The sequence below is a fragment of the Oncorhynchus gorbuscha genome, linkage group LG16, assembly GCF_021184085.1.
Source record: "Oncorhynchus gorbuscha isolate QuinsamMale2020 ecotype Even-year linkage group LG16, OgorEven_v1.0, whole genome shotgun sequence".
In the NCBI taxonomy this organism is placed as follows: domain Eukaryota; kingdom Metazoa; phylum Chordata; class Actinopteri; order Salmoniformes; family Salmonidae; genus Oncorhynchus; species Oncorhynchus gorbuscha.
In genome coordinates, this window is record NC_060188.1 from 23,553,761 (window position 1) to 23,568,057 (window position 14,297).

Consider the following 14,297-nt stretch of genomic DNA (forward strand, 5'->3'; position numbering starts at 1 on the left):
GAGATATATTCCTACCTGAAGCAACATGCCGGTGAGGTCATCCTCAGGCCCAATCACTGGGATCTGATTGGCTCTCATCTTCAAGGAGCCACTAGGAGTTTCCACAGTAACTTTGGCTCTGTTCACCTCAGTACTATCTGTAAGGTTAAACGTCATAGTCTTCGGTTATTGACAGGTATGGACCCAAAATACCAAAACTGTGTTTATACTGGGCTGTTCCAAAACTTTTATAAGAAAGGTAACACAGAGAGGCATAAACAAATGTAATCACGTAGTAGCAGTAAGAGACTGTATGGGGTGGCAGGTAGCCTGGCGGGTAGGAGTGTTGGGACAGTAACCGAAAGGTTGCTGGATTGAATCCCGAGCTGACAAGGTACACATCTATCGTTCTGCCCCTGAGCAAGGCAGTTAACCCACTGTTCCCCGGGTGCCGAAGACGTGGATGTCGATTAAGGCAGCCCCGCACCTCTCAAATTCAGAGGAGTTGGGTTAAATGCGGAAGACACGTTTTAGTTGAATGCATTCAGTAGTACCACTGACTAAGTATTCCCCTTTCCCTGACTGACCTCTGCGAGGAGGGAGAGAGGAGCTGAGCAACCCGTGGAAAGTGTGCCCCCCTGTGGCGCCTCGCTCATGCTGCACCTCCACCAGATGAGCCATGTAGTCTGTAGCACAGGACATGCAGAAACATCAGGAATAGAGAACATACCGTCAGCGCTAAATAGTCAGATTTATGCACAGAATCTTCAGGAATAAATCCTATGAGCACTAGCTACATCACTGAGGCAAACATTATCCACGTGGCATAGATATAGTGTAGTAGGATAGTTTGTGGTCAAGTTCTCTCACTTTTGTCCATGATGTTCTGTTCCAGTGTCTGTGAGTCGTGGGATACAGCCTGGTCCAGGTACTGCAGCAGTTTACTCATACTGGACACAGGGATGCCAAACGACTGGACAAACAGCAGCAGCTGCTGGGGCTCCAGATCCTGCAGCGCTGCAGAGGACAGACATTGTATCATAAATGCCAGAATTATATTTTTTATACACGGTCGTATTTTACTCTGTTAGACCTACACCATATACCCTTCTACCTGCATGCATTTAATGTGTTTGGACTTGTACCTGCATCCACCAATCGTGAAACCTCTGACCGGATCATCCTCAGCTTCAACCAATCAGGTAGCAGCAGGGCCTCCTCGGAGGTGTCCACCAGGAAGGCGGTGGGGAGGGGTTTCTTGTCGGGGAACCAGATGTCCAGGAGGTTGAAGAAATCACTCTCCTCTGAGAACAGAGACACATGAATCATACTATACACTGAAAACCGAGACTGAGGTACAGTAGACAGGTCATGTTTGTAACAACAAGTGTGGTATTCAGAGATACATACCTTTGGGTGGCCCGAGCGTCAGGAGAATGACCATGGCATGGACCACCAGAATGTGCATGGTGGCAGTCTCCCCTGTGGTCCAACGCAGAAACACCTGGTCCTGAGATTCTGACTATAGAGTTCAATAGTCAAAGGTCAAAGGAGTAATGTAATTTCAGTGACAACTGTATTGAAAGCAAGCACCTCTAGTTGAAATGATCGCCAAGGGTCTACCAATATGAAACCATCAGTCTGAAACCATCTTCCATTTAGATGTAGAAAATGTGAGGTCACCCCCCCCCCACCCCCTCCCAGTAATGGTCCAATCCTCACCCAGCTGTAGAGGTCCTCTCCCTCCTTGGTCTTCCTCATCCTCCTGATGTAGCTCGAGAAGATGGAGATGAGGGCTGAGAGCACAGCGTCTGACTCGGGCCGGCAGGAGTACTTGGAAAACAGGCTGTTCATGATGGTGGAGCGCTCGACAATCAGACGGGCCACATCCTAGAGGATCCCAAATCAAACCCACCTCAGTATCTAACTATGAAGGCAATACAGGGTCGTGTTCAGTAGGAAGAAAACGTTTTGAAACTACCTGAACTTGTTCAATAAGAACACAGACTTTAGTTTTCCCAGCAAAATGTTTTGCTACGGGTGCTCGACTGAACACATAACCCAGGTAAATAATTGGAGGTATGACTGAGGATAAGAGGTGTCAGGGCTACCAGAGCGAGGTCATTGTGAGACGCCTGCTCCTCCACTGGTGCATGCTGGGACAGGTAGATGAGGTAGGCGCTGATTGTCTGTGGGTCTGTCTCCATGTGGATGGCCTGGGGAAGAACAGAAACAACACACATTCTTACCACATCCCTTCAGCGACAAAAACTCTGTGTCAGCTACAACCTGACAATGAGGCTAAATACGGTTCACATTGGTACGAACGATCTAGACCAGTTCCCTACTGACCTGCTGCAGAGCGGTGGAGGTCATGCCCCGGACGCTGTCGAACAGGGGCAGCTTGGGGAGGTCCTGCAGGAGCCACTGGTATCCTGGCAGGAGCTCAGCATCTCTGGAGTCCTCCTCCATGGGCTGGTCCCTCTCCTCTCCATCCTTCAGACCCCCCTCAGTCAGCACCAGCGACAGACCCTGAACAACAGCAGAAGAGCCAAAGTAGATGAATACATCTCCTCAGTAAATCAAGGAAACACTCATTAGTGTGTGTCCTGTCTCTTATAATGCACCTTCATAGCCAGGACTCTTGACGCCACTTGAGAAGAGCTGAGGCGGCGCAGGAAGTAGTCCAACACCTCACACGTGGTCTGTTCGTCAGCTTTAGGACCCAACAGCAGATCCTGCAGCCGTCCAAGGAGCTGCCGCTGCTTTTGTTGCCTCTGGTGTAGCGAGAGACAAGAGAAAAAAATAGCATTTGTTGTTTTGTGTGGATTAAATAAAACATGACAAGTGTATCCGTTGAGATGCTGGAGTCAGTGATTTCTCTGACCACAAAAGCTATTCAGAACAAACAAAAAATATGATAGCTGTTAAGAAACGGCAGTATACTTGTCTTTTCTTGGCTCTCTGCTCTTTGCTCTCTCCTTCCTCGTCATCCTCGATGGGCAAGTTGTCATCTGCAGCATCGTGAAGCAGGAATTCACACAGGCACTGCACAGGCAGCACGTCTAAGGACCCCTCACTGGACTGCACCAGGTCAGCCAGCCAGGGCATTGACTGAGAGGAGGCCTGGGGAAAACATAGAACACAGTTGTAGAGTTCCTTCCAGAGAGAATACTTTCTATTGGCAATAGAGGATGTGCTCTTGTTTACCTGTCTCTGGATGATGTTGAGCAGGAAGTCAGGGTTGCGAGAGCGACAGAGGAGGTGACCCAGGCGAAGGGACTGGTTAAGGCTCTTCACCTGCTCCTGGACTGCGGGTGGGGGTTTGCGAGGGGGGCCCCTAGAAAAAAGAAACAAGTAAGATTACCACTTATTATCAGATGAATGAAAATGGGTCAGTTTCCCAGACCCAGCTTAAGCCTAGTTGTGGCCTTAGAAGACCATTCAATGGAGATTCTCCATGTAGTATGCTTTTTTTTAGTCTAGGACTAGACTTCATCTGTGTCTAGGAACAGTCCCTAAAAGTAGTCTACAAGGTACAGGTATAAAGGAGTATTACTGTGGGTCCAGACTGGTGAGCTGGGACAGCAGCAGGCTGTTGCTCTCTGTGATGGTCTGCTTGGTGGAGGCAGCCGCCAGGTGGCTCTCGAAGGCCAGGATCTCCTGCTTCTCTCTCTGGGACACCTGCAGCTCCCGGTTGATCATCTCTGTCTTGGTCTCCTCATCGGCCACCGTGCATGGAGGGTAGGAGTAGTTACTGCCAAGCAGGAAAAAGGGGGAGGAGAAAGATGAGCTTCGTTGAGTAGTTAGTCTGGTATGCGTTTGGTTTAAACAGATAAACGTTTCATACATGTGACTTACTTTGTCATGACCATCTCCATGAGCATTTTCAGTGTGGGATAGCCGTCCCAGGCAGCCAAGCCTGGAGAGAAATACATGGTTGATTGTAACAAAAGTTCAAACTTGTGTTTAAGGTTCTAATATATATACAGTGATGAATTGTAGGGAAACCTGATTGAGACTCATACCTATTTGCTGTGGATTGAAAGCGGCCACCACAAGTAGCAGGAGCCACGCTTTCCAGTAGAGTGTGGCTATCGCCAGGTTCGGAGGAGTATAGCTTGAAAAATATAAAATGTGTTATTTATAGAAAACAAACATCAACTCAAAGCTGGCTGGCAAGTTCATTAATTACACTAAAAGAGAGCAGCATACCCCGCAGGAAGCTGAATGTTCTCTGGGTGGTGGTAGGTGCACAGGTTCAGCACTGCGTCAATCAGCTGGATCCGCTCTACTCTCAACACATCCAGATCTACAAAAGCAAAACCAGGAAACAAGCGAAATATCCCTCTTGATGTGAAGCCAAATAAACAAAGTTCCCTCAATGTCATCTCTTTTCATGAAAATGTTAACTACTGTATGTAAGTAATCTCTGCTTACCCATTGCTGTTGCAGATGTTGTACCATCAGACTGGACCCCGGCCGCCCTCTTCACCAGGTGGTCCGCCAGCTCCATGGCGTCGGCCGGGCCCAGGGGCAGGTCACGGGACAGTCCGATGACCAGGATACGCATCAGAGTGTCCTCCAGCAGAGGCACTTCAGAGCACAGCCGCAGGAAGAAACTGGCAGAGGTAAAACATTTAAGTGATGTCAACGGAGCAGGGACAGACAGCAGGGACAGACAGCAGGGACAGACAGCAGGGACAGACAGCAGGGACAGACAGCAGGGACAGACAGCAGGGACAGACAGACAGACATAAATACAACTAATCTGAAACAAAGGTTTGGGTAGAGATGCTCACTTTCTGTCGCTCTCAGGGGGCCAGTTATCCCACTTGTAGTAGGTCTCTGGTTGCTCTGTGAAAAGCACCTTGTGAAGACTGAGGAAGAGAAACAAGTATATTTTCATTACATGGGTAGAATATTATCTTAAGTAGCTATTGTAGGATGTTAATTAACTCCTCCTATGTTTATCTTTTTGAACAATCAAAGTGGCACGAAAACTCCCAAACACATACCAGTGTATATAGTCCTTGGATGGCACTTTGGCAATTGTGGGAACAACAGTGTGAAGCCACCACACAGCATCCCTCTGAATGGCAGCGATATTATTCTGAAAGGATCTCAGACCATCCAGATCTGAAACAGACAAAAGGGATGTTCAAAATGCCCACATCGACGACAACCAGAGAACTACAAACACTTACTCTTCTTCTCTCCTTTGTCCCACGCAACGCCAGCCTCCTTGACCTGAGCTGTGATGCCCAGCATCATGGAGCACGTGAGCAGGTCTGTCACCTGGATCACAAATCGCTCCTGTGGAAAACAGACAGAGAGCATGAGCTCAGATCCAAAGAGAACACAGAAGTTATTCATCGGTGAAGAGGCACAGAAGAGCATGTAACTAGGTAGGGGGTGAGTTATTTAATGGTACAGGAGACCGAGACAAGGTGGGAGTAATATAAAGATCATGAGCTCACTTTGAACTCCATGTCGACGTAGGTGGCCTCCTTCCTTTCCTGCATCAGACCCAGGCAGAAGGACTGGAAGTTGATCTCGTGCTTGGTCTGTTTGATGATCTCTCTCAGCAAGGCCCGAGAAGCACGCAGATAATCATCCTTATTGGTCAGCAGGTCCTGGAACACCATGGCCAGGAACTAAGGAGAGGATCAGAAGGGAGAGGACAGCTTTAAGCGGTTTCCCTCTTGTGTTTCAGTTATTAAAAATAAAGTAAAAGTGTGATCAATCCGAGAAAAAAAAGTGCACTTCAATCCAAAGCCAATAAAGCTCATACATCCATTTCTGAACCCGGGCTTGACGTTAAATGTTTTAATTGTCTGAAAGCTGAAGTCACATGCCCCCAAAAAAAAAGTCTAACGCCATCAGCGAAAAGGGCATAACAACGGGAAGTAGGGGTGCTGAGGATGCTGCAGCATCCCCTGAAAAATGGAATGTAGTGTACTTTGCCTTCTCTAGTCCTGTATTAGAGGAAAGGTACAGCCGTGTGTAGCCCGGTTAATACTGGTTTGAAGACGGCTAAGCATTTGGATCACATGCTACAGAAGGGATGAGCAAAATGGTGACATAGACAAAAGATATTTTGGGAGACAACTTTTTTTCGAATAGCCTATTCCACTCGGGTGGAGCTGTGGCACAAAATAAATGTGTAGTAGCCTTTCTGGCCATCTGTGTGTCTGTGAGCGGGCAGATGAAGCGAGTGACACACAGTCAACGAGCCATGCTGGCTGTGCTCTTGTTGCATCATGTGATGGGATGTAACTCATCATGGGCTCCAGAGCAACTCTGCTTTCCTCAGAACTGGATAATTACAAACTGATTCGCATATATCCCCTCATCTTCCTCTCTTATTAGGCCGTGGATACTTTATACATTGTAGGTAGGTTGCACACACCTCATCATTTCTTTCATAAGCTTTCCTCCACTGTAGCATAAGTTTTTTGGACTCATCATTAGATTTTTCGATCTCAGTATTGTTCGCTCAATTTCACTCTGTGGCCTAAAATAAATCTGTGATTGAGAATAGCATAGACTCCCGACTTTCAGAATTGTTCCCATTTAAAAGCCGCAACTTTAGGACATTTAAATACTTTATTAGAATCGTGTGGAAAACAGTCTTCATAACTTTAATTGGACTTAATGCTTTATGATACTTGAATTAGTTGGTTTGCAACTTTTTTCCCCCAACCTCACATGCATGGATCATTTCTGTCTTTTAATTCTTTGCTCAACTGTAAGGTTTGTTCAAAATACTCATTTGACCTTTATATCTTGCTATTATTTTTTATCTCTCTGTGACGACCCTCCCACTCTGTCTGCAGTATTCTCTCTTTGTTCTTGTTTCCTTATTAGGATGCCGGTGGGCGGAGTTGGGAGGGTCGTCAGCTACATGGGAAACACCTGGGCCCAGTGTGTCCCAGGATAAATACACCACTTCCCCATTCATGGAAGAGACTCTCTCCATGCAGACACCTTTAAAGATTTTGTTGTGTATCTTGGCGGTTTTTGGTTGTTTGATTTGGCACCTTTCAACACCCTGCATTATCACATTCATGCAAGCAAAACACTCACTTACACTACTGATTACACACACCATTGCATATTGTACTTATTTTACTTAATAAATATATGTTTTGTTACTCCTTATCTCCACGTTTGACTCCCTTTTGTTACGGGCTTTGAGCCAGATTGTGACATCTCATTATTACCTTAGGCCTCCCCTGTTTTAGTTATGTAAAAGCAACTTAAAAACTTTGCGATCAGAAATAGCACGGCAAGAGAAAACTAGCAAGTCATTAATATCAAATGAAAATGTGGGCTTCTATAACAATAAGACACTGGAGTGTCCTCTATATAAATAGACTTTGGCTATTGGCCCAGATCATCCGACATTCGAGAGAGAGAGAAGAATATATCAGCGAGGGCTGATTTCAAGATTTTACTGCTAACCTACAAAGCATTACATGGGCTTGCTCCTACCTCTCTCTCTGATTTGGTCCTGCCGTACATACCTAAACGTACGCTACGGTCACAAGACGCAGGCCTCCTAATTGTCCCTAGAATTTCTATGCAAACAGCTGGAGGCAGGGCTTTCTCCTATAGAGCTCCAATTTTATGGAACGGTCTGCCTACCCATGTCAGAGATGCAAACTCGGTCTCAACCTTGAAGTCTTTACTGAAGACTCATCTCTTCAGTGGGTCATATGATTGAGTGTAGTCTGGCCCAGGAGTGGGAAGGTGAACGGAAAGGCTCTGGAGCAACGAACCGCCCTTGCTGTCTCTGCCTGGCCGGTTCCCCTCTTTCCACTGGGATTCTCTGCCTCTAACCCTATTACAGGGGCTGAGTCACTGGCTTACTGGGGCTATCTCATGCTGTCCCTGGAAGGGGTGCGTCACCTTTGTGGGTTGATTCACTGATGTGGTCATCCTGTCTGGGTTGGCGCCCCCCCTTGGGTTGTGCCATGGGGGAGATTTTTGTGGGCTATACTCAGCCTTGTCTCAGGATGGTAAGTTGGTGGTTGAAGACTGCTGCTCCAGTTTCAACTGTTCTGCCTTATTATTATTATTCGACCATGCTGGTCATTTATGAACATTTGAACATCTTGGCCATGTTCTGTTATAATCTCCACCTGGCACAGCCAGAAGAGGACTGGCCACCCCACATATGCTCTCTCTAATTCTCTCTCTTTCTTTCTCTCTCTCTCTCGGAGGACCTGAGCCCTAGGACCATGCCCCAGGACTACCTGACATGATGACTCCTTGCTGTCCCCAGTCCACCTGGCCGTGCTGCTGCTCCAGTTTCAACTGTTCTGCCTTATTATTATTCGACCATGCTGGTCATTTATGAACATTTGAACATCTTGGCCATGTTCTGTTATAATCTCCACCCGGCACAGCCAGAAGAGGACTGGCCACCCCACATAGCCTGGTTCCTCTCTAGGTTTCTTCCTAGGTTTTGGCCTTTCTAGGGAGTTTTTCCTAGCCACCGTGTTTCTAAACCTGCATTGCTTGCTGTTTGGGGTTTTAGGCTGGGTTTCTGTACAGCACTTTGAGATATCAGCTGATGTACGAAGGGCTATATAAATACATTTGATTTGAATATATATATTCTGACTGGATATTTTGTGCTGCTTTGGTCAGACTCTTACACCTCGATCACACCGACAGCATCATTGCGTTTTAATACAACAGAAGTACATTCCTGGACCACTGCGTTTGTCCTGCAACATTGCGTTGTAGAGGCAGTTGCAGTGCTTTCTGTGTGGTGCATACGTTGGATTTATCAAACTTATGCAAAAACTTGTATGCATAGTGGGCTTGACAGAAGCTTGACAGAAATGGTAGTGGAAGGTGAATGTTTAACTTTTGTTGCACACATATCCAGATGTACCATTTTGCGCAACGACACTGTTGGTGTGATCGAGGCGTTAGCTCGGTCTACACTCTTCTCTTGCTTTGTGTAAATAAAACATATTGATCGAAATAGGCTTTAGCGAATAGGAATATAGGCAATTTACTCAATGTCAATTGTTTGATATTGATTTTTCTACTTGTCCATTCGGACAACTAAAATCTATATTCTGGTTGACAAACATTCATTTTTTATACATTTTTTTATTTTTTAAATTTGCCCCAAACAAGCCTTAATGTCGAGCACTGTGAACCACATATATTTACTTTCCCCACAGTAACAATTTAATGTCATGTCAGCATGGAAAATACTCCCTCACCTTAGGGGCCTGCTCTGGGCTGTGCTGGAGCAGTGTGTGAAGGACTTGCATGTTGTTGGGGTTCCTGGCATTGGACAGCTCGTTGAAGATCACCAGCTTCACCATAGTTCCCAGGTTGTCTTTGTGTGCATTCAGTAGCTCCCTGGTAATCAAAGGCCAGACAGCACAGTTAAGTGTATGAATAAAGTGCTCTGCACCAAGGCTTTTGAAATATAAATGGTCCCCTATAGGATGTTCAAACTAACAACATTGAACACATCAAGTATGTTGATATGCAACAACTAACTTGTTAGGGTTGAGGTTTGGATTGAACCAGGAGGAGGACATGAAGCTAGGGTTAGGGTAAGGGTTTGTGGTTGAAGCCCCTGCATACTTGGTTGAACATCTATAAACCATGTGTAGAGGACTATCCAAACTAAATCATATGGCCATAAGAGAAGACCTGCAGACCTGACACAGAGCATGTAGTGATTGAGGATGACTTTAGGTTTCAGGCGGATCTTGATGAGGTTGGAGATCACCTCCATGTCGTCCGCTCCATGGGAGTTGCAGTTCATACAGAGAGACATGAGAAGGTCCTGAGCTGGACGGGTCAGCTGCAGACAAAAGGCTTCATTATACATAACAGAACACTAGTTCATTGTCAGATTCAATTTCATGCAAACAGATGCATTTACATGTTAGATTTGAGTTTGGAAGGAGATGGTTAGACCACAACTGCCAATGAAATGATGATTCCTGTTAACTAGTGATGGTGATGTGGGTAGCTGAGTGTTACTCCTCCTCTCACCTTTGGATTCTGCAGCCACATCTCCAGCCTCTGCACAGCCATAAGCCGCACCTCCTTGTAGCCACAGGTGGCAGTGAGCAGACGCAGCAGGTTACGGGACACATTGTCCATGGGCTGCCTGCGGTTCAACTGGTCCTTCAGGACATCTAGAACATAGTCCTCCACACTCTCAGACAGCTCCTCGTACCTACAATGAAATGAAGAGTGAATGAACACAAACTGTCCAATAAACGGATCGGTCTAAGTAGAAGCAGACAGGCAATCAATATGTTACTGCTACTGTATATGTCGTAGCCTATGCCTAAATACCTTGGCATAACTTGTCCATCATCTTCAGGACTAAGTTTCTCCTCAGCAATCAGCAATTCAGTCTGGCTGTCATCCTCATCTGGGGTGGAGGGGTGAGGACTGCTCCCTGGAAAGTTGACATTCTAGTCATTTAGCAGAAGCTCATTTCCAGAGCGACTCAGAAGAGCAATTAAGGTTAAGTGCCTTGCTCAAGGGCAATGACAGACTTTTCACCTACCGGTTTGTTCAGGTGTGAATCCTGTGACATTGGATTCGACTCTTAATCATTACTACGTCATTTAACATTGGGCGGTAGACCATCCAAGCCGAGCTTGGGGATTCGAACCAGCAACCTTTCGGTTACTGTCCCAACGCTCTTAACCGCTAGGCTACCGCCCAATGTTAAATGACGTAGAAATGATTAAGAGTAAAATCCAATGTCACAGGATTCACACCTGAACAAACCGGTAGGTACATACAGTTGAAGTCGGAAGTTTACATACACTTTAGCCAAATACATTTAAACTCATTTGAACAATTCCTGACATTTAATCCTAGTAAAAAGTCCCTGTTTTAGGTCAGTTAGAATCACCACTTTATTTTAAGAATGTGAAATGTCAGAATAATAGTGGAGAGAAGGATAAATTCCAGCTTTTATTTCTTTCATCACATTCCCAGTGGGTCAGAAGTTTACATACACTCAATTAGTATTTGGTAGCATTGCCTTTAAATTGTTTAACCTGGGTCAAACGTTTCAGGTAGCCTTCCACAAGCTTCCCACAATAAGTTGGGTGAATTTTGGCCCATTCCTCCTGACATAGCTGGTGTAACTGAGATAGGACTGTAGGCCTCCTTGCTCGCACATGCTTTTTCAGTTCTGCCCACACATTTTCTATAGGATTGAAGTCAGGGCTTTGTGATGGCCACTCCAATACCTTGACTTTGTTGTCCTTAAGCCATTTTGCCACAACTTTGGAAGTATACTTGGGGTCATTGTCCTATTGGAAGACCCATTTGCGACCAAGCTTTAACTTCCTGACTGATGTCTTGACATATTGCTTCAATATATCCACATAATTTTCCTCCCTCATGATGCCATCTATTTTGTGAAGTGCACCAGTCCCTCATGCAGCAAAGCACCCCACAACATGATGCTGCCACTCCCGTGCTTCACGGTTGGGATGTGTTCTTCGGTTTGCAAGCCACCCCCGTTTCCTCCAAATATAACAATGGTCATTAAGGCCAAACAGTTCTATTTTTTGTTTCATCAGACCAGAGGACATTTCTCCAAAAAGTACAAGCTTTGTCCCCATTTGCAGTTGCACACCGTAGTCTGGCTTTTTTTATGGCGGTTTTGGAGCAGTGGCTTCTTCTTTGTTGAGCGGCCTTTCAAGTTATGTTGATATATGACTTGTTTTACTGTAGATATAGATATTTTTGTACCTGTTTTTTCCAGCATCTTCACATGGTCCTTTGCTGTACACAAAGTAGATGTCCTAACTGAATTGCCAAAACTATAGTTTGTTAACAAGAAATTTGTAGAGTGGTTGAAAAACAAGTTTTATTGACTCCAACTTAAGTGTATGTATGTAAACTTCCGACTTAAACTGTACATACAGTACTATACCTGCACTGATATCTCCACCGGAGCGGCCAGTGTCAGTCTGCAACTGCAGCAGCATACTCTTTGGGGGCATTTTGGTACTGAAGGCAGTCTGGATATTGTCCACAAAATTCTTACAATGGGAACTGTCTACCCAAATTCGCTCCCCCAAAGAGTCCTCAATGTACACCTGAAAAGAACAAGAACATGTTAAAGAGTGCACAACAGTGGTAACAATGCAGCTAGAATACAAACAGAAATCCAATAGGAATGATGAGTGATTCTCACTTTGACAAAGATCTCTGGCCAGTTCTCATCCTCCTCATAGGCTGCCATCAGCAGGTTGCAAGCTAGCACAGACACCAGACTGTTGCCCTTTGCTTTGAAGTTGATGGAGGCATCCCGGCGAAGGAGACTGCACAAGGCCTGTCCGCGGACAGATAGAGAAAGTCATGAACCAATCTGTATAACAATGGTATGGAACTGATTGCAAAATGTTGGGTTTCAAATCTCACCTCAATAATGCCTTCAGTGGCGAAGAGATTGGGCTTAATCTTGGCCAGGAACATGAGGCTGAGGTATAGTGTTATGTCAGGTTTGGCCCGGTTCATCTTCAGCTGTTTGACAGCTCCACAGAGCACCCCTTCAATGCGATCATCATTTCCATCCTGCTCTGCATTCTCAATCTCATCCAGGAGCACTGCTGGGGGGACTGCAAGAGAACCATTGCGTTAATAATATGCACAGTCACAGCACATCACAGACACAGGATTCACCACAACTTATTCCACTGAAAAACATATTTGAATTGAAACTGTTTCCTACCTTCTATGGGCACCACTGAGGGCTCCTTGATCGAAGGCGATATAGCCCTTTTGTCCACTGCTGCCACATCAGCCAATCGTCCTAGGGCGCTGACCGGAGGGGTAGAGGAGATCTTGGGGCGCTTCACTAGGCCGGACAGGCCAGAGGAGGATGGAAGTGACGAGGAGGTCTCTCGTTTACGGTCAGTGGGTAAGGTGGACGCTGGCTTAAGGAGAACTGCAGGTGCTTTGGACTCTCCGCCACTCTTTGACCCCAATGCTATGAAATCTCCAGGAGGAGGGTGACCTATTGGCAACATTTTGAAGAGAAACACTTGTAATATTATTGTATGTTTGACAAAAGTAACATCTTACTTTTGTCAAACATACAATGATATTACAAGTGGGTGCACATAGCTAGATACTGTACATACCTGAGGGCTTTGCAGCACTAGGCCGCCTGATCGTTGTAGGCTTGGGACGATTCATCATGTACACTCACTGCTAAATCATGTACTGTGTGGGTGCAGAGATTTCAACGTGAAACACACAGATAGCTAGTTAGCATAGCTACCTGGAAACTGGTCGGTAAATAATTATCTCATCTCAACATCGAGGCTGCCAATTTGTAAAGTATTTTTACATCACGATAAAGGATTTATCCCAAAAAGTGCCTAAAACCTTTGGCATTTGTCAAACTGAAAGGGCTAAGCAGCAGCTATTAGCTCGCTAACTAACGTTACTGTTATTGTGAAGCATTATAGACAGCGGCTACCTAAGGTTACCGGTATGTGAGTTAGCTAGTAACTAGCTACAAGCAATTACATCGGAAAAAGCTGGTTAGATAAACAACTACGTGTTAGTTCGTTTCCAATATGCATGGGTAATTATGACTGACTGTTGGAATTGCAAACTATTGAATATCAAAAAGAAATAGACCCGTTCTCACTTCCATGTTGTATTCCCGAACGGAAGTTCCCGCGTCTCGAACGGAAGTCCCGCCCGTGCAATGGTAAGCATTGAAGAACATCAAATCAAATCAAATTTTATTTGTCACATACACATGGTTAGCAGATGTTAATGCGAGTGTAGCGAAATGCTTGTGCTTCTAGTTCCGACAATGCAGTAATAACCAACGAGTAATCTAGCTAACAATTCCAAAACTACTACCTTATACACACAAGTGTAAAGGGATAAAGAATATGTACATAAAGATATATGAATGAGTGATGGTACAGAGCGGCATAGGCAAGATGCAGTAGATGGTATCGAGTACAGTATATACATATGAGATGAGTATGTAAACAAAGTGGCATAGTTTAAAGTGGCTAGTGATACATGTATTACATAAAGATGCAGTAGATGATATAGAGTACAGTATATACGTATGCATATGAGATAAATAATGTAGGGTATGTAAACATTAAATTAAGTAGCATTGTTTAAATTGGCTAGTGATATATTTTACATCAATTCCCATTATTAAAGTGGCTGGAGTTGAGTCAGTGTGTTGGCAGCAGCCACTCAATGTTACTGGTGGCTGTTTAACAGTCTGATGGCCTTGAGATAGAAGCTGTTTTTCAGTC

At 45.2% G+C, this 14,297-nt stretch overlaps 1 protein-coding gene across 1 annotated transcript; it reads right to left on the reverse strand.

Annotated features, from left to right (window-relative positions):
* Window positions 1-15: 15 nt before the first annotated feature.
* On the reverse strand, window positions 16-13,654 carry LOC123999592 (integrator complex subunit 1-like; the record flags this gene model as incomplete). The annotated part of the gene is given in 30 exon segments (XM_046305502.1): window positions 16-137; window positions 567-665; window positions 850-996; window positions 1,125-1,283; window positions 1,390-1,501; window positions 1,702-1,869; window positions 2,091-2,195; window positions 2,332-2,511; window positions 2,607-2,756; window positions 2,926-3,105; window positions 3,190-3,319; window positions 3,539-3,736; window positions 3,841-3,901; window positions 4,008-4,099; window positions 4,195-4,291; window positions 4,420-4,601; window positions 4,782-4,859; window positions 4,998-5,118; window positions 5,187-5,295; window positions 5,460-5,636; window positions 9,228-9,369; window positions 9,678-9,823; window positions 10,018-10,204; window positions 10,327-10,432; window positions 11,933-12,098; window positions 12,197-12,334; window positions 12,424-12,620; window positions 12,734-13,018; window positions 13,146-13,227; window positions 13,286-13,654. Coding segments are annotated over 29 exon segments (4,092 nt in total), but the record flags the coding sequence as incomplete, so codon positions are not given.
* Between the last annotated feature and the right edge of the window lie 643 nt (window positions 13,655-14,297).